The following is a 26,801-nucleotide window of genomic DNA, read 5'->3' as shown; positions in this document are numbered from 1 at the left end:
GGTCGACCCTCAAATAACAGGTTTGAATTGTGCAGTCCACTTACATGTGGATAAATATAGTACAGTACTGTAAATGTATTTTCCTTCTGGTTTTCTTAACATTTTCTTCTCTCTGGCTTGCTTTATTATAAGAATATAGTATAGAATGCACATAGACATACGAAGTATGTGTGAATCAACTATTTATCATGTCAGTAGGGCTTCCAGTTTAATAACAGGTATTTGTGGTCAAGTTTGAGTTCAAAGCTATACATGAATTTTTGACTGCTTAGAGGTTTGGTGCCCCTCATCCCTGCACTGCTCAGGGACGGTTAAGTACTAACTGTACTTAATAACGTTGCTTCACGATATGTCTAGCAAAATTTTAAATATAAGAAAATAAAGGGTTTGGAAGACGCCTAACCCCTCATCTCTCAGAACCCAACAAATCACTTACAAAAGTAGAAGACTGTAGTCAGTCTCTATATCACTGGTAACAAGACTGACCTCATTTAGAATCTAGATCCAAGAGAGAATATGCAATATTCTTGAAAAATTTTACATAGTATATATATAGGGAAATGCATAAGACTTAAAGTTGTATGTACATTATATATAATTGCTGTGGAACGCCCATCTAATGACCATATGCTACGTAGTTGTGCAGTTCTGGTGTCCTAGAAATGCTTTATGTCATATTCTTGGTCATACCTACCGCCAGTAGAAGTCACTATTCTGATTTCTATGTAATAATTTCTTTGCTTTTCTTTAGATTTTTACCCCCTGTGCATGCCTCCATAAATAGTAAGGCTTGGTTTTGTCTTGTTTTGAACATTATGTCAATAGAATCATGCTAGATTTTGTATCTTTTTTTTCCCACTCAGTATTTTGGTGTAAGATTCATCCTTGTTTTTGCTGAAGCTCTAGTTCATTTTAATTTTCTATTTCCTTGATTGAATCCTTCCAGGTTCATTTATATTCATTCTTCTATTAATGGGCACTGGGTTGTTTTCTGTTTTGAGCATTTACTAATGAAACAGCCACAAACAGCATTCCTATGCTTATCCGATGCTACCTCATTACCGTAGCTGTCTCTCTCTGTACGTAAGCATTTATTTCTATAGCTTGGTCTCCAGGAATGGAATTGGTAGATCATTGTTAAGACTGTGTTTCAAAGTGATTATACCAATTTACCTTCTAGCCAGTAGGCTGAGATCCCCTGAGGCCAAGACTTGATGTCAAATTTTAAGATTTTTACTAATCAGAGGGGGGGTGTATTAGATTTTCTTTATTGAGATATAACTCCCTTACCACAAAATGCACCTTTTTGGAATGTGTATACTCAGTGGTCTTTAGTATATTCACAAAGTTGTGTAACCACCACCACTAATTCCAGAATATTTTTATCATCCCAAAAAGAACCCCCCTAGCCCATTAACAGTCACTCCCTATTCCCCCCTGCTCTCAGCCCCTGGAAAACATTAATCTGCTTCTCGTTTCTCTCGATTTGCCTGTTCTGAACATTTCGTATGAATGGGATCATACAATATGTGTGGTCTTGTGTTTCTCGTTTGTTTCACTTATAGTAATGTTTTTAGTGTTCATCTATATTATAGAAGTATCAGTATTTTATTCTTTTTATTGTTAAATAATAGTCCATTGGGTAGCTGTCCCATATTTTATTTATCCATTTTTCTGTTGATGGACATTTGGGATGTTTCCACTTTTCGGCTGTTATGAATAATGCCACTATGAATAGTCATGAATAGTTTTTTATGTGAGTATGTTTTCCATTCTCTTGGGTCTATACCTAGGAGGAGAATTGCTGGGTCATAATGTAACTCTGTGTTTCACTTTTTGGGAAACTGCCAAACTGTTTTCCAAAATGGATGGATCACTTTACATTCTTGCCCACAGTGCATGAAGGTTCCAATTTCTCTGCATCCTCCCCAACACTCATTATTGTCTTTTTTTTTCTTTTAAAGATTTACTTATTTTTTAAAGGCGAAAAAAAAAAAAGCCTACAGGGTGGGGAGGGACAAAGGGAAAAGGAGAGAGGCTCAAGCAGACTCCCAATCCCGTGACCCTGAGCTGAAAGCAAGAGTTGGTGACTGTGCCACTGAGGCACGCCTGTTTGTTTTTTTTAAAAAATATTTTATTTATTTATTTGACACACAGAAAGAGTACAAGCAGGGGTAGCAGCAAGTCGAGGGAGAAGCAGGCTCCTGGTGAGCAGAGAGCCTGATGCAGGGCTTGATCCCAGGACCCCAGGATCATGACCTGAGCCAAAGGCAGACGCTTAACCGACTGAGCCACCCAGGCGCTCCCTGTCTCTTTTATTATATAGCTTATAGTATGTGCGATGAGGTATCTCATTGTGTGGGTTTCTTCCCCCATTAAAAAAAAATTTTTTTTTAAGATTTTATTTATTTGACAGTGAGAGAAATTACAAGCAGGGGGAGCTGAGCTGAGCAGAGAGCCTTTTGTGGGGCTCAGTGCCAGGATGCTGGCATCATGACCTAAGCCAAAGGCAGATGCTTAACTGCCTGAGCCACCCAGGCTTCCTTCCCATTGCAAAAGATATATTGACCAAAAATTGTACAAATAAGCTCTCAGTTTGATAACAACAAAGGCTGCATTTCCCTAACGACTGATACTGTTGAGTATCTTTTCATGTGCTTATTGGGCATTTATAGATTTTTTTAAAAAAAGATTTTATTTATTAGAGAGCACAAACTGGGGGAGGGGCAGAGGAAGAGGGAGTAGCAGACTCCCCACTGAGCAGGGAGCCTGACACGGGGCTCCATGCCAGGACCCTGAAATCATGACCTGAGCTGAAGACAGATGCTTAACCAACTGAGCCATCCAGTCACCCCCAATTGTAGATTTTCTTTGGAGAAAAGTCTGTTCAGAGCCTTTGCTCATTTAAAAAACTGAGTTATTTGTCTTTTTTTGAGTTGTAATTATTAAATATACTTTGGGTATTAGACATTTATTAGATACATAATTTGCAAATATTTCCTCCCATTTTATAGATTGTGTTTTTAGTTCCCTGGTTGTGTCCTTTGAAGTATAGAAGTTTTAAATTTTGATGAAGTCCAGGTTATCTAGGTTTTGTTTTGGGCTTTTTGTTTGTTTGTTTTTGGTTGCTTGTGCATTTGGTATTAATACGGAGGATCTGATCCAAGGTCATGAAAATTTACACCTATGTTTTCTTCTAAGAGTTTTATAATTTTATCTTTTACCTTTAGGTCTTTGATACATTTTGTGATATTTGTATATAGAGTGAGGTAGGGATCCACTTTCATTCTTTTGCATGTGGAGATCTGGTTGAAATAGGAGTTTGCAGTAGTCTCAGCACTATTTGGTGAAAGATTATTTTTCTGTTGTATTTCCTTGACATCTTTGTCAAGTCATTGTGATTTTAATTTATAATTCCCTAATTACTAATGAGTTTGGGAACCTTTTTCTATGTTTTTTTAACCATCTGAATATCTTTTCTATTGAAATACCCAGTTTTCAATTGGGTTATGTGCCTTGTTCCTACTGATTTCTAGGAGTTCTTTTTGGATTGTATATGTTGCAAATAGGTTTTCCCACTCAAGTTTGTCTGTTCTCTTTTTTGGTGTCTTGATGAGCAGAACTTCTTTAATGTAGTCAAATTTATCAATCTTTGACTTTTGGAATAATTTTCTTTTGGTGTCTTGCTCAAGACATCTTCTAGTCCAAGTTCTCAAATATATCTTCTGTGCTATTTTTTAATAAGCACTATAGTTTTGCACTCGCTTCGGCAGCACATACACTAAGCATTATAGTTTTAACTTTTGTGTTTTAGGCCTATAATCTACTTGGGATTGTTTTTTGGATATAGTGTGAGGTAGCAATTTAATGTCTTTTTGTCCTCCCTATGGATACCGAGGAGTCCCGCTGCCATTTGTTGAAATACGTGTTCATTCCCACTGCTCTGCAGTGTCAGCTTTGTCATAAATCAGGTATCCTGTACTCACTGCTCTCTTTCTGGGCTCCTCGGCTCTAGGAGCTCTATTTGTTTCTGCATCAACAGCACATTCTTTATTATTGTAGCTTGGTAATAGTGTAGATATATGGCGGAACAAATCCTCCTCTATCCTGCCAGCATGTTTGCCCGTTCTTGTTTTGCATCTTTATTTTTCTGTGCATATCTATGTATATGTGCTGCCCTAGCGAGTGCTCTGTGCATATCTATGTAATCTTATTAGGCATTTTTTAGCCTTGTGCTCAAATTTGCCTCTTCCTGGGATACTCCCACCAAGACCATTAATAACAACCAAGGAGTTCTAAAGTGGGCAGTGATATCCCCCAGGTTTTTCATTCATGGGGATTTTAGGGCTATTTCTCACAGGTAGTGAGACTAGCCATCCCAGTGTCTGGTCATAAGGACAAAATGTGTCTTTGACCCCTGACCCTTTGATTTACTTCCAGAAGGCTGCAATAGAAACCTGACTTGATCCCCACCTCACTCTAACAGTTCTTACACAAATAGGCACAGATGTCCAAGGAAAACTCACACATAACCTATTGGAGCAGCATTCATTGGGAGAAACCCATAGAAACCAAAATCATACCAGGTGCACTGGGTGCCCAGATTCATTCATTCTGGTTCAGTGCACAGAGGTCTATCAGGGCACTGAGAGAGGGATTATGACCAAGGGGCTTTGTGGCTTCTAAACTGCTTTAAGTACAGGAGCAACAGTGATGCACTGTTATGATCAGAGTGGGATGCAGAAGTAGCATAATGTGATTACACATTACATCTGATGCTACAGGGGAAAGAAATTATAAGAGACTACCATGAACAATTATATGCTATAAGTAGAACCTGTTTTGACAGCATAGTTTTTTAGGGGAAGCAGCCCTTCTGTGGCATATTCAGCGTCCGGGATCCAAATCTTGCAGCTGTATGATGTGGCATGTTAGTAGCAGGAATCTTCCTCTTTCGTGGTTGGGGAAATACCAGCCCCTCCCTAGGCATGATGGGAAGGAGTGCCAGTCCAGATTTTGTGGTTGAACCAGAATTGATTGCCATACACATTGGGCTGATTTCAGTTGTCATGGAGCTTCATAGGAACTCAGCTCCTTTTTTGGGGGGCCAGCAGGTCAGTTTTGGATGAAATGACCCTTACTCCTCACTTGTTAATTCTCAGAATTTCTCTGGCAGTTCTTTCTTATTTTCTATATATATTAACATAGATGGCATTTTGAAAGACTTGTAATTTTTCACTATAAACTTCCCTCTTGGTACTGCCTTTATTGCATGTTTTTGTTTGTCCCATGGTATTTTCTAATTTTCCTTTTTAAACCGCTTTAAGTACTTCTTTGACCCATTGGTTGTTCAAAAGTGTGTTTACTTTCTACATATTTGTGAATGTTTCAGTTTTTCCTTTTGTTATTGATTTCTGGTTTCATTCCGTTGTGGTTAGAAGAGATACTTGGTGTGATTTTAATCTTCCTCGATTTGTTAAGACTTGTTTTGTGACCTAACATGTAATCTATGGAGAATATTCTCTGTGTACTTGGGAAGAATGTGTATCCTGCTGCTATGGGGTGGAATGTTCTGTGTATGTCTGTTAAGTCCATTTGGTATATAATATTATTCCAGTCCACTGATTTTCTATCTGGATATTGTATCCATTACTGAAAACAGGGTCTTGGAGTGTTTTACTATTATCGTATCACTGTCTGTTTTCCCTTCAGATATGTCAGGGTTTGCTTTATATATATAGGTTTTTGAAAATTGTTTTGACTATTCTAAGTCCTTTGCATTTCTATATAAATTTTAGGATCAGCTTTGAATTTCTACAACAGAAGCCTGCCAGCATTTCGATAGGGATTACACTGAATAGAATAATAGATCTACTTTGAATAAATCAGTTTGGGAGAATTGCCATCTTGCTATTGATTCTTCCAGTCCGTGAACAGAGACAGTTTCTGTATTTTAGTTTCTCAGCAGTGTTTTACAGTTTTCAGTGTAAAAGTCTTGCATTCTCTTATTAAATGTATTTTTGAGTATTCTTTCTGATGTTATTCTGAATGGAATTATTTTATTAATTTCATTTGGATTATTGTTGCCAGTGTATAGAAATACAGTTGATTTTTGCAGGTTGACCTTGTATCCTGTAGCCTTGCTATGGTCATTTATTAGTTCCGTGTGTGTGTGTGTGTGTGTGTGTGTGTGTGTGTGTATTATTCCCTGGGATTTTCTATTTTCAGGATCATGTCATCTGTGAACAAAGACAGTTTTAATTCTTCCTTTTCAAACCAATGTTTTTAATTTCTTTTTTTGCCTAACTTTACTTTCTTGAACTATCACTAAAATGTTGAGTAGAAGTGGTGAAAGTAGACCTCCTTGCCTTGTCCCTGATCATAAGGGGAAAGCATTAAGCATGATATGTGTTTTTTGAAAGTGCCTTTTATTAGGTTGAAGACATTTCTTTTAGTCTCTAGTTTTTTGAGAATGTTTATCATGAATAGGTGTTAGATTTTTGTCAGTTGCTTTTCTGCATCTATCAAGATATTGTTATTTCTGTCCTTTATTTTATTAATTTGGCATATGACATGCATCAATTTTCTCATGTTAAACTGGTTTTGTATTCCTGGGATAAATGCTACCTGGTGATTGTGAATTGTGAATATTGATTACTTTTTTATATATTGCTGGATGCAGCTTGCTAATTTTTTGTTAAGGAGTTCTGTGTCTATTTCAGAGATATTGGACTGTAGTTTTCTTGCAAAAATTTGTCAGGCTTTGTTATGGGCTTTATTGACATCACAGCATTAATTGGGAAGTAGTGCACCCTCCTCATTTCTTTCCTGGAAGAGTTTCTAAAGGATTGCTATTATTTCTTTAAATATTTGATCAAATTAACCAATTAAGTCATTGGGACCTGTGTGTTTCTTTGAGGGAAGATTTTAAATAACCCATAAGCCTGTTTAGAGTATGTATTTCTTCATAAGCCAGTTTTGGTAGTTTGGTATTTCTAGGGACAAATCCCTAGAAATGACTTAAAGTTGTTCATAATATTCCCTTATAATTATTTAAATTTCTTTAGGGTCAGTAGTGGTGTTCTTTTCTTCATTCCTGATTTTGATAATTTTCATCCCCCTAGTTTAGCCAAAGATTTGTCAGTTTTATTGATCTTTCAAAGAACTAGCTTTGGGTTTCATTGATTTTTTTTTTTTCCCTGCATTCTAGTCTGTTGATCTTTCCTCTAATCTTCTATCTTTTGCTTGCTGTAGGCCCGATTCACTCTTCTCTTTCTAATTTCTCTAATTTCTTAATTGTAGAAGCCTAGATTATCGATTTGGGACTTTTCTTTTTTGGTATCTGTGTTTAAAATTATGTGTTTCCTTCCTACCTTTCTTTAGATATATCTCGTATCTTTGTTTTCATTCAGCCTAGAATATTTTCCCATTTTCCTTTTGATTTCTTCTTGATACATGGTTTTCTTAGAAAATGTTTAATTTCTAAGTATTTGGGGATTTAAAAATTTATTTTCTGTTGTTTTATAATTTAATTCGGTTGTGGTTAGGAAACATGCTTTGATTTCTGATCTTTTAAATGTATTGACATTTGTTTCATGACTGGTACTTAATATATCCTTAAGAACTGTCCAGATGCACTTGAAAAGAATGTATCTTAGTCGTTGGGTTGAATGTTCTGGGTTAAATTGGGTGATTACATTGTTCAAGTCTTCTGTGTCCTTGATGATTTTTTGTCTAGTTCTAAGGATTATTGGGTAGGTATGGACATTTCCAACTATAATGGTTACGTAATCTATTTCTCCTTTCATTTTGTCGGGTTTTGCTTTGTGTATTTTGAGGCTTTGTTATTAAATGTGTATGTGTTTATCATTGTTATATCATCCTGATGTATTAATTTCTTTCTCATTATGAAATGTCTCTTTTTGTCTCTTTATAATATTTTTGTCTTAAATTCTATTTGTCTGGTATTAATATAGCCAGTACTGGTCTCTAATGGTTACTATTTGCGTGGCCTATCTTTTCCCATCTTTTTACTTCTGCTCTGTCTATGAATCTAATGTCTGCTCTTGTAGATAGCTTGATTTTTTATTCTGTCTGGCAATCTCTATTTTTTGGTTAGGGTAATTAGACTATTTATATTTAATATAATTATTGATATAGTTGGATTTACTTTTGCCATTGTGCTATTTGTTCTGTATGTCTCCTGCTTTTTTTGTTGTTTTTCTTGTCCTCTTTGACTGCCTTGTTTTTTCTTAAATAAATATTTTCAATGTATCACATTAATTTTTCTGTCAACATTTTCACTTTTTTTTTTTCTTAGTTGTAACTCTAGGGATTAGCATATACATTTTACTTTACCACAGTCTAACCTTAGATTATTACTTAATTTAATTTTCGTAAAATATAGAATCTGTTCTCCAATATATTTTCATTCTCTCTGGGCTTCTGTTTACTATAATTGTCATGTATGTGATGTATAAGTGTTATAAATCCAACAACATAGAGTCAATCCTCAAACAACATGGGGGCTAGGGGAGACAACAACCTCCCAGGTAGTTGGAAATCTGCATGTAATTTTTGACTCCTCCGTAATGTAACCACTAATAGTCTACTGTTGACCAGAAGCCTTACTGATACTGTAAACAACATGTATTTTATGTTATATGTATTATATGCTGTGTTCTTACAATAGAGTAGGCTAGAGAAAAGAAACTGTTATTAAGTATAAGGAAGAGAAAATATCTTTGTGATAAAAAGTCTGCATATAAATTGACCCATGTGGTCCAAACCTCTTGTTCAAGGGTCAACTGTAAAGTTATAATTATTGCTTTGTAACATTTTGTGTCCTTTAAAGTAGTTGAGAGAAATGAAAAAATGAAAAAAAAATTATCATTTTGATAAATGACTCTTTTATGTCAGCTCATATATTTATCATTTCTAGTGCTCTTTATTTCTTCCTGATGATTCACATCACTGTTTACTGTAAATCCTTAAGTCTAAAGACTCCCTTAGTATTTTTTGTAAATCTGGCAGCAGTACATTCTCTGGTCACTACTTATCTGGTAATGTCTTTTTTTTTTTTTAAAGACTATTTTCTTTTCTTTATTTTATTTTATTATTATTTTTTTATAAACATAAAATGTATTATTAGCTCCAGGGGTACAGGTCTGTGAATCGCCAGGTTTACACACTTCACAGCACTCACCATATCACATACTCTCCCCAATGTTCATATCTGGTAATGTCTTTTTTAGCCTTCATTTTTGGAGGATAGTTTTGCTGGATATAGAATTCTTGTCTTTTTTTTTTTTTTAAGATTTATTTATTTATCTGACAGAGATCACAAGTAGGCAGAGAGGCAGGCAGAGAGAGAGAGAGAGAGGGAGAAGCAGGCTCCCTGCTGAGCAGAGAGCCTGATGTGGGGCTCAATCCCAGGACCCTGAGACCATGACCCGAGCTGAAGGCAGAGGATCTAAACCACTGAGCCACCCAGGCGCCCCGAATTCTTGTCTTTCTGTTTTAGCTCTTTGACTATGGCATTGTGCTGCCCTACATCTTCCATTATTCGGGTGGAAAGGTAGCCACCTGATTGTATTGATGCTCCCCTGTAAAACAAGATGAGTAGTTTTTATCTTGCTGCTGTCAAAATCTTCCCTTTGTCTTATGCTTTCAGCAAATTGACTATGGTGTGTCTCTGTGTGAATCTTTTTCTCTTTATCCTGCATGGGATTTTTTGAGCTACTCAAGTGCATGGATTAATGCTTTCATCAAATTTGGACAATTTTTTTTTTCATTATTTCTTCATATATTCCTTTTGTCTCTTTGTTTCTCTCTTTTCCTTCTGGGACTCTTATTATGCAGTTGTTCATACCCTTGGTCATATTCCCTAGAACTTCAAGGCTCTGTTCTGTTTTTTTTCTTTTGTTTTTCTCAGCTGGATTATCTCACTTTACCTTCCTTCAGGTTTACGGGTTTCTTTCTACTGCCAGTGAAGATCAGCTGCTGAATTGCCGATTTAAATTTTCTTTTTAATTCATTATTGCACTTTACAAATCCAGAATTTCTATTTGGTTTCTTTAAAAACAACAACACAATAAGTAAACCCAAACTCCTTTTTTCTTTATTGGTATTCTCTCTTTGGTGAGATATCACTGTCATGTCTTAAATTCTCTTTTATTCTTTAGATATGGTTTCCTTTATTTCTTTGAACATGTTTATATTCATTACAAAGTCTTTGCCTGGTAAATCCAATACCAAATCTAATACCTGGGCTTCCCCAAGAATAATTGCTATGGACTGCACACTTCATTATTTCTTTACATGTGTCATAATTTTTTGTCAAAAACTGGGTATTTTAAGTGGTGTGGTAACTCCAGTAATCACATTTCCCTCTTCCCCATCCTCAGAGGTTGTTATTGTTGCTGCTTGTTGATTGTTGTCTGTTTAGTGACTTTCCCAGATGTATTCTGCAGTCTTACTCTTTGTCAGGCAGTCACTGAAGTCTCTGCTTAATTAGCTAAGTCATCAGCTTGATGATTTGACAGATTTTCTTAAGTGATTTAAGCCAGTAGGTCTCCAACTCTTTTTCTAATGGGCACTTTGTATGTTGGGACATGCCTTCTGTGGTCTGGCAGTTTACAACCCTGCCTTAGCCTTCACTTCCTACATTCACAGAACCTCAAAGTCAGGCATGGGTGAGAGCCTTCTTAGTGCTTGTCTTGTCTTTTCTGGGTATTTACATGCATTTCTACATGTGCATAGCCTTCTGGATCCCCAGGAATATGTCAGAAATTGCCAAAGTCTCTTATGGTGATCTTATTTCTAAGATTTTCCTTTTAAGTTTTTTGGCCAACCTCTTGTTTACCCCAGATGGAATCACTGGCTTGGCAACTGCAGTGTTAAACAGTTGCCACTGATTTTTTGGGACAAACTTGCTGAGGCTAGGGCTTTCCTCACCAATTGGGCTCTGAGTCAGATGAAATAAAGAGTAGCTCCATGAATGGGGCTTTTCTAGGGAGCCCAGTCAGGTCAAATAGTGAAAGTTCCCTGGGAACAGAGCTTTTGAGAGAGCTCCAAACCCATCTGCCTCCTCCAATGGCTGCTAGGCTGCTGGCTTTCAGAGCTACTGCAATTCTGAGACTGCTGATTTCCAAGGCTACCATGAAACTGGGAAGAGGGAATAGAAAATAGAGCAAGTAAAAACACCAGAAAGCTTGTTTGCTGTTGTTATGAAGATTCAGCTCTTTTTCTTGAGTAAATGTTTCTGGGATTGTTGCAAGCCTTTGGCTAATTTCTAGAGTGCTGAGAAAGTTAATTTTGAAAATTTATGCCAGTGTTCTCATTGCTTTTATGGAGGAATGGATTTTCAGTGGTCCTTCATCCATAATTCCAAAAGTGCTTCTCAGCCTGCCTGTGTTTTTAACTGCTGTACATATTATACCTATTCTTTTTGATACCTAATGATGCCCTATTTATATTTATTGTCAGCCATGAAAGTCCACTCTTTGATTTCATTGAGAGCTGCTTGCGAAATAAACATGAAATGGTTATTTATGAAGCTGCGTCAGCAATCATCCATCTTCCTAACTGTACTGCAAGGGAGTTGGCACCTGCCGTTTCAGGTTAGTTGTGTGTTCGATAGCTGGATTTTGTTTTTATTCATATGTTTTTGTTTGAAGTTCCATAGTTCTGCAGGGTAGGTAGTAAGAATGATTTTTGAACCCCAGCTCTATTATATATACCTTTGTGTTCTGATATGTAGATGATTTATTTTTGTTGTTCTTTACTTAATTACCTTTTTTTCAGAACTTACCATTTCCCTATATAAAACATTAAAAATTTTGCGCTTGGAAGACAAGTAACTTTCATGCATTCAGTTCTCTTTAAAGTTTGAAAAGCCCATTTGCTCCTTTTTTTTTTTTTTTTAAAGATTTTATTTATTTGACAGAGAGAGACACAGTGAGAGAGGGAGCACAAGCAGGGGAAGTGGGAGAGGGAGAAGCAGGCCTCCTGCCAAGCAGAGAGCCCGATGCAGGGCTCAATCCCAGGACCCTGGGACCATGACCCGAGCTGAAGGCAGACACTCAATGACTGAGCCACCCAGGCGCCCCCCCATTTGCTCTTAAAACTATAAATATTGCTACCACAAATTCAGATATTAATGGGCATATTAATTCTTACAGAAAAATAAACCTTGTTTCCTATATTTAAATTTTGTATTACAGTTTTACAAAAAGTGCTTTTGTTATTTTTGATTCATGTGAAGTTTTAATGCTATGATCTAATCTCTTTATACATATTTTGAATATAATACTTCATGTACTGTATTTTCAGATACATGCAATATGATGAAATGAGCTATATTAACAACGATCTTTTTTCTTCCTAGTTCTTCAACTTTTCTGTAGCTCTCCTAAGCCAGCTTTGAGATATGCAGCTGTGAGGACCTTGAACAAGGTAGGTGTCCCTTTGCCAACTATTGACTTATATCAGTGTTTGCTTGAGAATCATTACATGTGAAGCATTTGGCTTCCTCTCCAAGGTTAGTAGATAGGATTTTTGGGTTTCACTTCTGTAGCACCTTCCTTGTATTTGTGGCTGGAGGTGTGGCCATTTTTCCTATTCAACTAAAGATTATAATTCATTTCTGACTTTGAGCACTTTATAGCTGAGAACCACAATGTCTAGTATGATGGCCATTAGCCATGAGTGGCTATTTCCATTTAAATTAAGTAAAATTAAATAAAACTAAAAATTCAGCTCCTCCTCAGTCACTCTCACCCCACTTCATCTGCTCAGCTGTCATGTGGTTAGTGACTCTCAATATTGGACAGAGCAAAAAATATAGAACATTTCTATCACTGTAGAAAGTTCTTTTGGACAGTGCTGGTGCAATACAATGTGAGTCACATGTGTAATTTTAAATTTTATAGTAACTATGTTAAAAATTTTTCAGGCGAAATTAATTTGAATTATTTACCCTTATATCTACAAAATGTCTTATCAACATGGAATTGGTATAAAATTATTAAAGATCTATTTTACCTTGTATTTTTTCACACTAAATCTTTGACATCCAGTGCTTATTTTATGTTTAGAGCATATCTTAATTGGGACTAGCCACATTTCAAGTGCTTAATAGTCACATTTGGTTATTCGCTACCGTATTGGACACCATAGGTTTAGAGGATACAACTCAGGAACATAGAATAAATTAAATAACCATAAACATTTGAAATGAAAGTTTGGGTTTTTTTTTTTTAAAGATTTTATTATTAGAGAGAGAGCACAGGTGAGAGATCACAAACAGTGGGGGAGGGGTAGAGAGAGAAGCAGACTCCCCACCAAGCAGGGAGCCTGACATGGGATTTGATCCCGGGATCCCTGGATCATGACCCGAGCTGAAGGCAGACACTTAACCAATTGAGCCACCATCAGGGCACTCTTGAAATAAAAGTTTAATGTAGTAGAAGACTTGTCATAAGGCAGTGTGTGATCTATTATAAATTAATTGTATGAACAATTGGAGGTAAGAGAAGCCATGGATAAACCTTTATAGGACAGCCAAGGAAGAACCCTTTACAGAATAACAACATGAATTGTATTTTTAAGAAGTGATATAAGGCCACGTTCTTTTATCTATAATCTTGGGGCCAGATGTGTCTCAGAATTCAGTATTCTATGAATTTTAGGAAGGCTAAATGGTGCTCTTATATTATATACTAACCCCATTGAGCCTATAGCAGTACCCTACCATTAAAAACATTAATATTTTTTTATTTTTATTTTTTTTAAAGATTTTATTTATTTATTTGACAGAGTGAAATCATAAATAGGCAGAGTGGCAGGCCTTGGCGGGGGGAGCAGGCTCCCCACTGAGCAGAGAGCCCGATGCGGGGCTCCATCCCAGGACCCTGGGATCATGACTGAGCTGAAGGCAGAGGCAAACCCACTGAGCCACCCAGGCGCCCCTCTTTTTTAAAGATTTAGTAGTATTTCTGTGCTGTACATAGGACTGTCCTCACTATGTAGAATAAATTCATATTTAGCTCATTTTACATTAGTTTGGGTCACATTTTCCTGTTAAATGAATTTTGATGCTAATACTTCGCTGAGTTTTCAGATTTTTAAAATTGTGGGTAAAGGATTCTATACCAATATTGAGATGGAGAGGTGAACCTTTTGACAAAAACAAAGAAGCAGGAGAATGACAGACATGTTTCAGTGAGTGTGAGCAGTCCAGTTTAACTGGAGTTTGCTCAAATACAGAAATGTTTTCGAAGTGCTAAGATATTAATAGTCTTTGAGCCGCGTTTACCACGGTAGGTCCTGTTCTCCGAGATCCTTACATCTAGGGGAATAGATACCCATGGACACACGTACTATAAAGAGAAATGGGCCAACTGTAGCACAGCACAGACTGTGATATTGTTATAAAGATTATAGAAACCTAGGAGAAAGTGCTGTTATGCTGTGACTCTGGCAGTTAATCCTTTATCAGATGATGTATCATACCTTATTAGTTGGAAATATTCTTCTTAAAACAATTACTTTTGACCTATTTTGTCCCATTTAGATTTTTAAAAGCTGCTTACGTTAATTAAAATTTCTGTTTTCCTCTTCCTTTGTTTTTGAATGTTCCTGTCTTCTTCAGTAGCAGTTTGCTTATTACTTTATTTTTCTTGCCCTTCCACAAGGTGGCAATGAAGCACCCCTCTGCTGTTACTGCCTGCAATCTGGACTTAGAAAACTTGATCACAGACTCAAACAGAAGTATTGCTACTCTGGCCATCACTACCCTCCTCAAAACAGGGAGTGAGAGCAGTGTGGACAGGCTCATGAAGCAGATATCTTCTTTTGTGTCTGAAATCTCAGATGAGTTCAAGGTAAAAGTTTAAATATGATCATGTTTCTCCCAGTCTCTGGCTTGCCTTTTTCTTAACAGTATCTTTGGATGAGCAAAAGTGTTAAATTGTTATGAGGTCTAATTTATTAATTTCTTTCACTGTTATATTGCCTTTGTCTACCTCCAGGCTTTAAAGATATTTTCTTATGTTTTCTAAATGTTTTATGGGTTCAGCTTTTACATTTTGGTCTGTGATCCAATTTGAATTAGATATTTATGTATTGTGTGTGATAAGTTCAAGGTTTTTTCCCCACACTAATATCTAGTCATTCCAGCATAATGTATTGAAAACATCTTCTTTTCCCCCCATTGGAGTGCTTTGGCATCTTTGTCTGAAAAGCAGATAACTATATAATAGTAGGTGTATTCTTGTTTCCTTATCATATTCTGTTGATCTGTTTGTCAGTCCTATGCCAGTACCATACTGTATTGATTAATGTAGCTTTCTGGTACCTTTTAAATGTAAAGCAGTGTGGTCTTCCAACTTTGTCCTTTTTTTACTATTTTAGGTCCTTATATTTCCATATAAAATTTAGGATCAGCTTATAATTTCCATAAAATAAAGTCAGCTAGAATTATGATTGGGGTTATGTCGAATCTGTAAATAAATCTGGGGGGAACTGACATCATTGCAGTATTCTTCCAGTTCATGAATATGGTATACCTCTCCCTTTATTTAGGTCTTCTTTAATTTCTCTGAGCAATGCTTTATAGCATTTACTCTATTGATCTTGCACATCTTTTGTTAAATTTATATCTAAATACTTTGTGCCTTTATATCCTATTGAAATTTCTATTTTATTGTTTGCTAATGGTATATGAAAATACTTTTTTTTTTTTTTTTTTGCTTTCTCATAACTTGGTATCCTTGCTAAATACCCCTATTGGTTCCAGTAGTTGTTACACATTTGTTAAGATTGTCTGTATAAATAATCGTATTATCTATGAATAGAGACAGTTTTGCTTCTTCATTTCCAATCTAAATGCCTTCCCTTTCTTTTCTTTTCTTTTTTTTTTTTCTTATTAAAATATCTAGGACTTCCACTATAGTGTTGAATAGAACTGGTGAGAATGTGTCAGAGATGATCAAAAGAATAATAAAATAAATTTCAGTTAAAAAAGTAAAGTAGAAAAATTTTGTTATTTCTCTTTTTTTCTCAATCAAGTATAACTGGCTCTATTTATTCTTTTTACTATATATATCTAGATTCTTTCTTTCTTTTTTTTTTTTTTAAGAGTACACAGGAGCAGTGGGGTCAGGGGAGAGAATTTTAAGCAGGCTATACACTCAGTGCAAAGCCTGATGCAGGGCTCGATCTCAGGACTCTGAGATCATGACCCGATCCAAAGTAAAGAGTCAGATGTTTTAACTGATTGAGTCACCCAGATACTCTTATATCTAGACTTTTAAAAAACAAACTTAGCCTATATATTCAAGTAGACATTTTGAATCTTGGGGAACCTTAGGAGTTTATGAAGGTCATTGTGTGGTACAGCTTACTGAATGAATCTTCTATGCTTAGGTATTTATAGAGTTTTCAGTATTTTGCAATTACAAATAATGCTGCAACAGATAATCTGGTGCATACGTTTTCTTAAAATGTTGAAGGTATATCTCAGGGTCAGTTTCTAGAAGTTCATATGCTAGGCTGAAGGGTAAATCAATATGTAGTCTGTTTGTAGAGAATGCTAAATTCCACCAGCACATAAAAGAGTGCCAGTTTCCCTGTGGTCTCACCAGTATAGTGTATTGTGTGTTGAAGTTTTGCCAGCCTGACGGGTGAGAAAGTGATCTTGGTGTAGTTTTAATGAATTTTTCCTCCTATGAGGGAAGTTAAACATATTTTTACATTTTTAAAGGTCATCTAATATTTCTTTTCAAATATCATTTTTTCATCTCTTTTCTCCATTTCCTATAGGAATTTTGGTCTTTTGTTTCCTCAGTTATTTCAAGTTTCTTGTATGTTAGGGATATTAGTTCCTTATATATGAAATATGTTATGATATTTTCTCCCAGTTTGTCCTTTGTCTTTTGACTTTTCTTATGATGTCTTCTGTTGTGCAGAAGTTTGTTCTTTTTATGTAGTAAGATTTGTCAATCTTGTTGCATTTGACATTTGGGTAATAGAAAGCTTTCCCTTCAAGGGCGCCTGAGTGGCTCAGTTGGCTAAACGTCCAGCTTTTGATTTGTGCTCAGGTCATGATCTTAGATCTTAGATCAAGCCCCATACAGAGCTCCATGCTGGGGGTTTTCTCTCTCCCTCTGCCCTTCCCTGACTCCAAAAAAAAAAAAAAAGGAAAGAAAGCTTTCCCTTCAGATTTTAGAATATGATTGAGTGGATAGGGATTCACCTATGATTTCTTCCAGTGGGTGCATAGTTCCATGTTTTCATTTAGATTTCTGATACATTGGATTTTATTATCATATATGAAAAATGGAGCTTATCTTACCATTTTCTTATCATTTTCAGTGATTATCCAGCCCCCACCCATTTATTTAAAAGACTGTCTTTGCCCCAGTGATTTGAGATACCACCTTTATTATCTGCTGAAGTTCCATATATATGTGGGTCTGTTCCTGGGCTTCCTATTCTGTTCTGTTGTTCATTTACTCATATATCAGTATCACACACTATTTTAAATATACACACTTTGTAGGGCATATTAATATCTTTCAGCCCCCTCACATGACTATTTTTATTGTTTCCAGGACTATTCTTCCATTTTTTTTTTTCCTTCATAAATTTTAGTATCAACTTGTCTAGCTTCATGAAAGATCTCATCATTGGCATTCTTACTGGGATCGCATCAAGATAGCTTGATGATGTTGGAGAGATCCTGTCCAAGAACAAGGGATATCTTAATTTGTTCAAATTTACGGTTTTGCCTTTCAAAAATATTTTATAATATTTTTGTTAGTTTTGAATGCTTTCAAAATGCTTTTCTTATTTTCTCTTGTTTGTTGCTGTTAGAAACCATTGTATCTATTTTATCTTCTAACTAGTTATGCATGTATATGTTCCCTTTGTATAGTGCACTGTTCTCTTCCAGCCTTAGAAGATACAGTGTCTCCCTCTAAAAGTAAAGGGCAGGTTTCCACACAGCCCTACAAGATACAGCTAGTGCACTCCCTAGAGCAAAAAGCAAGCATGCTCACTGTCCAGGATAATAAAGACGTTTCTCTTCAGCACAAAGGTCCCGCAGGCTTACTACCCTCTTGAAAATATTTGAGTTCCATGCCTCAGGATTTTTCTGTAATGAGAGCTACTGTGGCCCTTTTGACATTGTCCTCTGAGGAAACTGGCCCCCAAATGCTGATGCTCTAGCTATGCTGTATTTAATTGTCCTCCTGATCCAGAGGTCTTGTTTTCTCTACCACAATCCATGAAATTTGTGACAGACTAACTTGTTAGCTTGGAAGTAGGGGAAAATCTCATACCCTTCTCACTTCTTGACAGTGGTCTTCAAAGTTGTGGTAAAATTTTTCTAGAAACCATTTTGTGAAGTGGTTCCCAGGTAATTTTCTATTTGTTCTATGGAAATTGGCCTATTTATGCTTTTTAAAAAAAATCTGTTTATTTTAGAGAAGAGAGCAGGAGCGCAAGTGTGCAGGTGGAAGGGACAGAGGGAGAGAGAGCGAGAGAGAATCTCAAGTAGACTCCCGAGCTGAACACCGAGCCCGATGCTGGACTTGATCTCATGACTGAGCTTATGGCCTGAGCCCAAACCAAGAGTCAGATGCTTAACCAACTGAACCACCCAGACGCCCCTCTTTTGCTTTTTATCTTTACTCTTCACTTTAAAAATTTTATGTGATTATTGGCTTAGAGCAAAGGAATGGGGTCTCTTGAATGAACTTCATTTTTACAGTGTTTTTTATTTTCCTGGGAGGTCTCCTTGCCTGTCTTTCATGAAGAACCACTCCAGAAAAGTGCTGCGCCACCTTAGCTTGCAATAAATAAGAGGGAAAGTATGCCTCGTAGCTCCAGGTGTGAAGATGAACGTCCTTTCTGTGTTTGTTTCTCCACAGGTGGTGGTTGTGCAGGCAATTAGTGCTCTCTGTCAGAAATACCCTCGAAAGCACAGTGTCATGATGACTTTCCTCTCCAACATGCTCCGAGATGATGTAGGTAGACATGTTTTCATCACAGGAAGTTGCTCTCTTAAATTTTTATGATTCCCGTGAAATATCAGACAGTATTTAAAACAGCTCTGTCCCCTTGGCATGCCTGCAGAATGGTATGTGTAATTCTGCTTGCTGTTTTATCATTACTAAACATGCTGTTGTTTTAGTTTTCTCACTTGGAGAGAGGGGAAAAAACCCACTTTTGTTTCTTTCAGAAGGGAAAGGAAATGAAATTTGACTATTAGAAGCTTGAGCCTGGGAGTAGAAGCATTTCTCCAAAAAGCATCCTCAGAATGAATGGCGATTTTCTCTTTTGCCAGGGAGGCTTTGAATATAAGCGGGCCATTGTGGACTGCATAATCAGCATTGTGGAGGAGAACCCCGAGGGTAAAGAAGCAGGTCTAGCCCACCTTTGTGAATTCATTGAGGACTGTGAACACACTGTTCTGGCTACTAAGATTCTACACTTGCTGGGCAAAGAGGGCCCCAGAACGCCTGTCCCCTCCAAGTATATCCGCTTTATTTTTAATAGGGTCGTACTGGAGAATGAGGCTGTCAGAGCTGGTGAGTCACTGGAACCCTGATACCGATGTACCTGCTCATCTGTGGAAATGCTTGTTAACTCAGGGGGGTGGCGAGGACATTGGGAAATGAAGTTGCGACGTCTGTTCGATGGTAGGATCTTGGAGCACGCTTAGGCCAGGCACACTGCTCTTCGTCCGCACTCCGGTTTCCACCCCGATTTCTGCTTTACCTTAGAGACAGACGACCCTTGACTTTCAGTACGATGGGAACACAGTGGTGGCAGCATGTTTTTTTTTTTTTTTCAGAGTTAGAGTTACTCACACTGTCGATATGAACATCTATGAATTGTGTGTGTGTGTGTATTTAAGTGACTTTTTACACAAGTGGTAGAAAATTATTTTGCTTCTCCTTCCTCCCCTTAGCCTACAAACAGGCAAAAATCTCTCCTGTTAAAAATACAAACCCACCTCTGATGCGTTGTTTCTTACTAGCTCACTGACTAGACCTCCCCTGTCAGGCAAACTCGAAGCAGCAGTTATTAGCTGCCTCCATGAATTTATTCTCCATTTTTTCTTCAATTCACTATAATCTAGCTCTCTCCCTTAAAAGCCCTCTGAAGCTACTATTTTAGAAAACTTACTTAGAAGCTCGTTGGGAAAGCAAGTCAGTCACTGACGTTCTTACCTTTGTTCACCTCTCACTCAGCCTGACGGACTCTTGACTAAACACATCTTGAACGCTCTCTCCCTGTGGTGTCCACAGTAGCCCGCCCCTTCCATCTCTCCCTGTCTGATTTATAGGGCCCCTCTTTCATTCCATAAATACTTAGTTTTCCTTGGGGGCCTGTCATACAACACATGCTATCTTCCTGGGGGGCGTCTTCAGCCCCCCACCAGGGCGCGGGGACACCGCCATCCCGCATCTCTTTCCTGAATCCGCATGTCCATGGTCTCCGGCACTTCGGGTTCAACCCAAAGGCAAATCCTCACCTTTACCATCCACTCCGCAGTGAAGACGGAAGCCCCTGCTGCTGTTTCAGAGCCCCCTCTGCCCGCTGACAGGATTCTCTCAGTCCCGCTGTGGGCTCCCCTCCGCTTCAGAGAATTCTGAGGCGCACGCTTGCCTGGTCTGCTCCAGCGCAGCGCCTCTGCCTCAGCCTCACTCGGCTGTGTCCGTTCCAGGGTTGGACCCCTTCTCTCTGCCCCCTCGTGCTCCTCTCCTGCCCCTCTCCTGCCTTGGCCCCCTGGCGAGCACTGCTTGGCCTCCCCGTGTTAGCGCAGCCAGCACGGCTCAGCCCCTCGTCTTCCTTCTCCAAGCAGTTCCGAGTCCCTTCCTCTGTTCTCACACGGCATCCTGGGGGTCGCTGTCCCGGGGCTTCCTCTGGTCCCCTGTCCTTATCTCTTCCCTCACTTGTCTTCCCCACTGGAGTACAACTCTCGGAGCTCAGGAACCATGGCTTTTCTCTTTCCACCTCCAGCACCTAGCTCAGTTCCTGACACAAGTTAGGTGGGCCATAAATCTTGACTAAACGAAGTGAATTTGATAATAGAGTTTCTTATTATGCTTGGGGCTGGCTGTTTGAGTTAGAGCTGAATTACCTCCCTGTGGAATACGAGGGGTTGTGGTCAGAGTGGAGGAGAGCTCCCGTAAGAAATATATATGATTCTTTTTCCTCAGTGCATGGAGAATTTTCCTACTCATAGCTCTCTTGGGCCTGCAGATTTCTAGTTATGCTTATTACATGGAGCAAAGAAATAAAATCAAGAAACACACACTCATTTTTTTGGAATGACTATTGCTTAACCTTTGAAAAACCAATAAAGCACTTACGTTGTTTTATTTTATGCTTCATTATAGCTGCTGTGAGTGCTTTGGCTAAATTTGGGGCTCAAAATGAGAATCTTCTCCCAAGTATCCTAGTACTCTTACAAAGGTAAGTAAGACAATGTCTTTTTTCTTTGAAGAACACCATATGGCTGAGTAGAGACTTCCTCATATCAGGTGCTTTGTGAGGCTTGAGAGTAGAATTGATGGAATAAGTCAAGGGCGAACGGCATTTCCATTACCTTTTCTAGTAATCTTGTGTGTGCCGTGTACGCCTTAATTTTGACTTTGAATTTCTGTTGTGTGAGTTTGAGGAAGTAATCTGAATGCGTGTGCCTCAATTTGCATAATAGGGGCCAACTTCAAAGTGATGCACTGTGGAGAGTTGAAAAATCAGCTTTTCATGGTTTCCATGACTCCCTATTTGATGAGGAAAAGACCTGCTTTCACAAATATACTGTGATTACATCTTATAATCGAAGCAGAAAAATTACAAGCCAGAGGCTGGCTGGTTTCACTAAAACAAATTGCCATTTGAGTAGTAACACTGCCTGGATTCTGAATGCTTGTTAGGATCCTTGGAAAGCAGAATATTCCTGTCTTGTAATTATAAAGAAGTCGAAGTCTGCCAGGGTCGTGTGGTTGCATATTCGAGAATAGAGGCCAAACTGCTAGTTCACGTTGTCGTAGCCTTCCTGATTATTCTAACGCTTACTTGCGTAGTGCTTCTGGTTCGTAAGGACCCTGTTTCTTTACCAATCTCAAACAGTCTCCAAAATTCATGGGGATTGTAAGATCCACCGTTGGCCATCGTGGACCTCTTTTATAAAGGGGGTAGCAGAGGGCCTCAACGGTGCCCTTCCAGGGTGGTGGTAAAGAAGGCGATTAGAAGTTGCTAGGGTGCTGTGACATGCCCCTTCTGTGTCCCCGGACAGGTGTATGATGGACACGGACGATGAGGTTCGGGACAGGGCTACTTTCTACCTGAATGTGCTGCAGCAGAGGCAGATGGCGCTGAATGCTACGTACATTTTCAACGGTCAGTGAGAGCCAGGGATGGAGACAAACACACTTTTATGCCCCAGATGGGGTCTTGGAAGCGTTATTCGCATACAAACTGACTTCATTAGGCAAAATGCTTGATTTTTTTGTCTTTGAATGCGCTTCCATTTTTAGGGGAACCTCAAGTATATAAGGGCCCAAAGAACATGGCTTGTTCCCGGTTCTCTTTAAGCTCCGTCTTGGTTGGGTTTGCCTTTTTTTCTTATGTTAGGATTACTCCCACGTGGCTAAGTTGCTTTCTTTTCCGGAAGGTACTTCTGATCTGTTGGAAATTTTTATACTCTGCTCCCATGCTCCCTTGGGCAAAATTATAAGGCAGTTTTATAAAATAGCTTCATTTTGAATGACTTCAGCTGTAAAGTCTGTGGTCTTACTCTTCTCTCTCATCAGAAAGCTTCGGTTAATATTACAAATCTGGGCCTGTCCGGATACTGGGATTGTGATAATGCCAAGATTTCTGTTTCATAGGCCTCACGGTCTCGGTGCCAGGGCTAGAGAAGGCCCTTCACCGGTACACACTGGAGCCTTCAGAGAAACCCTTTGACATGAAGTCTATTCCTCTTGCCGTGGCCCCTGTCTTTGAGCAGAAAGCAGGTAATGGGAACACTTAACTCAGTTTTTCTGTGTGTAAGTAGTTTCATACCCATTGAATACACTGTTAATACATTTTTCTCAAATACTTCTTTTGTTTAATTGTCACTTCTAAATCTTATGGCACTACGATAGGCTTATTTTCTTAATTAGGGATTTAAATAGTCTTTCCTGGGGCACCTGTGTGCCTCAGTCAGTTGAGCATATGACTCTTGGTTTTGGCTCAGGTCATGATCTCACGATCATGAGATCAAGCCCCACATTGGCTCTGCACTTGGGGTGGGGGGAGGGGAGTCTGCTTGAAAGATTCCCTCTGCCCCTCCCTGCACTTGCATGTACATGTGCACTCACACTCTCTCTCAAATAAATAAATCTTAAGAAAAAAAATTAAAAGTTTCCCTTGGTTTTCACATAGACTAGGAAGCCTGACCCAGACTGAGTGTTTTCTTCTTTTAATGCTGACTGTTACAGCATTTGAAGTTAGTGGGTCTCAGAACAGTGATTGTGCTGTTACCTCCTAGTTTTATTTTTTTCTGAAATTGGTAAAGTCTTAGTTAATTTTGCTATTGGAGATTTGTTGTGAAAGAATATATAGGACAGGATCCTGAAAAGTATTCTCAAAGAATATCTAACTTTAAAACTCTAACACCAACACCACCACCACCACCACTAACAACAACAACAACAAAAGGAAGGAAGGAAAGTGTTTAGTGGCTCAAACTGAGGATGAAAGATATTCTCCTAACCTTCAAAACTTTCAGTATTTCTATTGATATTATACCAATAATTTTTCCTGTTTGAATCATGAGATTTGTTTTATAAATCATTCCTCCTTTTAAGAATAATTTTTTTCCCCATCCTGGTCCATTTAAAGCAGATTCTGCATTTTGGGGGCCACTTTATTTCACAAAATACATTCACTAAATACACTTTAAGTTGAACTTCTCCCTAAAAACGGTGACAAAGAGTCTACCGGTATGATTTAGGAATAGCTCTTTATGTATCTGCTAGAAGTTTCTGCCCGCTTTTCTTTCTGTCTTCATTTTTAGCGTGATAGTGGGAGGGACACTCACTTGATTGCTCATATCTGTCTTTGTAGAAATTACACTTGTGGCCACCAAGCCAGAGAAGTTGGCTCCTTCCAGGCAAGACATTTTCCAAGGTATGTTGATTTGATGTGTAGAAGTAATAGTCTTGCATCCTAGGCACTGTAAATATAATGAAGTCTCCACTACTTTTATTCAAAGTGATTAATTGTTAATGCAGGAAATCTTTATATGACTGAGTATCTATTGTTCCAAGTGACAGTTGCTGGGGCTACCTGGAACCCACGGTAATTCCCACCTGCTAACTTACTAACTGGGAATATTGTCCTTACTCTGTATCTTGGTTAACAGGGAACTCAAATTCTACAAAATTAGGAATTTAATTTCTTTTTTTTCCCCCTTGTACTAATTCAGTATATAAACTCTCTTAGAAGATTATTTCACTAAAGCTTAGGGACATAGTTGAGCCTTCCACTGTGACTAAAACAGTGGAAACTTAAAACATTTTAGGCACCCAGAGTAATGTCTTTTCCTCTCTCCTGTTGCTTTCTTCCTTCTCATCTTTTTTCTCAAAAGAACAATTGGCTGCCATTCCCGAGTTTATGGATCTGGGACCCTTGTTCAAGTCTTCTGAGCCCATTCAACTTACAGAAGCAGAGACGGAATATTTTGTTCGTTGTATCAAGCACATGTTTACCAACCACATCGTGTTCCAGGTGAGGAAGGTACCACCACCGGCTCCCATAGCATCTCCAGGAGCTCAGAGAGCAGTGTTGATTCCCCTTCAGTTTATGATTCTAGCTGCTTTCTACTGAGGAGAGGAACTTGGCCTCATTTCTGGGGTGTTCCCTAACTCCATAGCTATAGAAATGCCTTCATATGATGGTTAAAATGTTAAAGGACATAAAAGTGAAATGTGTGAATAAGTCAGAAAATATCATGTACAACCTATTCAAAAACAATCATCATTTAACATCAGGGCAACGTAAGTGGGTTCTTCAAGAACTTGGGTTTTGGTTTGATTCTTAGCTACCAGACTTCCACCATCTCGTTTGGTAGAACTCAATCTCAGGAAAGAGAAGGAACTGATAAATAAAAGAAACAAAAGGAACTCAAGGCAACCACTATTGCCTCAATAAAAATCTTAGGAGGAGATGTGCAGGATAGTTGAGGGAGGTAAATGCTAGTGGGTTCCAGAACGGAGTTGTGGGTCATGGGTGGGAAGGACCAACATTCTAGGAAGGAGTTGTGCACCTTCGTCACTTCTCTGTCTGCTGACTTTTCAGTTTGACTGCACCAATACCCTAAACGACCAGCTGCTGGAGAAGGTGACCGTCCAGGTAGAGCCGTCGGATTCCTACGAGGTGCTGTGTTGCATCCCAGCCCCTAGCCTCGCTTACAATCAGCCGGGAATATGTTACACTCTGGTTCGCCTGCCTGATGATGACTCAACCACAGGTACTAACCCCCAGGAGGGAAGAGAGAGGAGTAGGAATGCATTACAACTTGAGCTCTTAAATGTCTGGGCAAATGCGTGGGGTTCGGGAACAGGGTTCTTTTCCAGAGTGAAATATAATGATAATGGCGGTGTATTTATATTTATAAAACTCATTAGTGCTGCAGAAATAACTGGTTTTGTAACTAAGTCTCTGAGTAGTATTCACTTGATGTTTAATGTTAAACACTGAATATATACAGTGGTAGCTCAACAAGGAATTCCTGCTTCCTGGTGGAACAGTGTAGCCATTGAAGAGGGTTCACATTCCTGATGTCTCCTGTGAAGGATCATGGTCTCCTCCTCCTTGATGTTTGTTTCTGGGGCAGCCTAAGGACTTTGTATCTAGTAGGTCCATGACATTTTAAAACAATTGCTTCTGGGGTCCTGTAGTGCAAGGCTGGTGGCTGAGAGTATATCCCATCCTAATGAGTGGCTGAGCCAACTTCTGTGTTCCCACATTTGAGAAGGGCGATCTAATTCTCTCCTTGACCCACGTGCAGTCTTGAGAGGGGCGGGGAGGCCTATGAAGGAGGACCAACTGCTAGGGCCAGCAGTGTCTACAAACTGGGGGTTTGGGGTCTTGTGACCAACCTCCTGTGAATGTCAAGTATTTATTGTACGTGATTTCTTTTCCCATTTTCCCGCCTGGATTCTTCTCTTCCCACATTCACTCCACTTCTCGACACTGTTACCCAGTTTTTACAGAAATAAACACACATATCACATCTATGTTTTAAACCATTTTTATTACTAGTACAGGAAAAAAACAATTTTTACTACTAGTACACAAAAAAGCAATTTTTAACTACTAGTACACAAAAAAACAATTTTTACTACTAGTACACAAAAAAACAATTTTTACTACTAGTACACGAAGAAACATTTTTACTACTGGTACAGGAGAAAACAGAAGTTAACAAAATTCACAAATACTGGGGAAAGAAGTTACAGAGTTACAAGAAATTGTAAAAGTACTAGTAAATAGTTATCCCTGGTCATCATTCAGTTCTGTCTGGGGCTTAACCTGCCTTCTCTTAGCTCCTCTCCCAACTCCCTTTTTAGTTGTTGGTTCTGGGAGCCCCTGCCCAATCTCTTCTGTGTTGGACGATAGACCAGGCTACTCTCTCTAGCACGAGGTAGATTCGAGTTGGCACCATTTCTGGGTCTGAATCCCAGGTGGTTCCTTCTGGCCCTCGGCGGACCTGCTGTTCTCTTCTGCAGCCA

The 26,801-nt window shown here is 38.5% G+C and overlaps 1 protein-coding gene across 4 annotated transcripts in view; it reads left to right on the top strand.

Annotated features, from left to right (window-relative positions):
- Window positions 1–26,801, top strand: part of COPG2 (COPI coat complex subunit gamma 2) — a 116,991-nt gene that overhangs the window by 46,249 nt on the left and 43,941 nt on the right. For all 4 annotated transcript variants that reach the window (XM_004741746.3, XM_004741744.3, XM_013050443.2 and 1 more), the window contains 11 exons: window positions 11,488–11,621; window positions 12,389–12,456; window positions 14,697–14,885; window positions 18,936–19,031; window positions 19,352–19,595; window positions 21,414–21,489; window positions 22,316–22,419; window positions 22,911–23,036; window positions 24,133–24,195; window positions 24,656–24,795; window positions 25,366–25,537. In XM_004741746.3, coding sequence (XP_004741803.1) covers window positions 11,488–11,621; window positions 12,389–12,456; window positions 14,697–14,885; window positions 18,936–19,031; window positions 19,352–19,595; window positions 21,414–21,489; window positions 22,316–22,419; window positions 22,911–23,036; window positions 24,133–24,195; window positions 24,656–24,795; window positions 25,366–25,537 — 1,412 coding nt within the window. The remainder of the gene's footprint in view (window positions 1–11,487; window positions 11,622–12,388; window positions 12,457–14,696; window positions 14,886–18,935; window positions 19,032–19,351; window positions 19,596–21,413; window positions 21,490–22,315; window positions 22,420–22,910; window positions 23,037–24,132; window positions 24,196–24,655; window positions 24,796–25,365; window positions 25,538–26,801) is intronic.

This window comes from Mustela putorius, unplaced genomic scaffold (genome assembly GCF_011764305.1).
Source record: "Mustela putorius furo isolate JIRA1106 unplaced genomic scaffold, ASM1176430v1.1 tig00003845_pilon_pilon_pilon, whole genome shotgun sequence".
NCBI lineage: Eukaryota > Metazoa > Chordata > Mammalia > Carnivora > Mustelidae > Mustela > Mustela putorius.
Note: the sequence above shows the minus strand (reverse complement) of the source record. Positions and strands in the feature narration are given on the sequence as shown.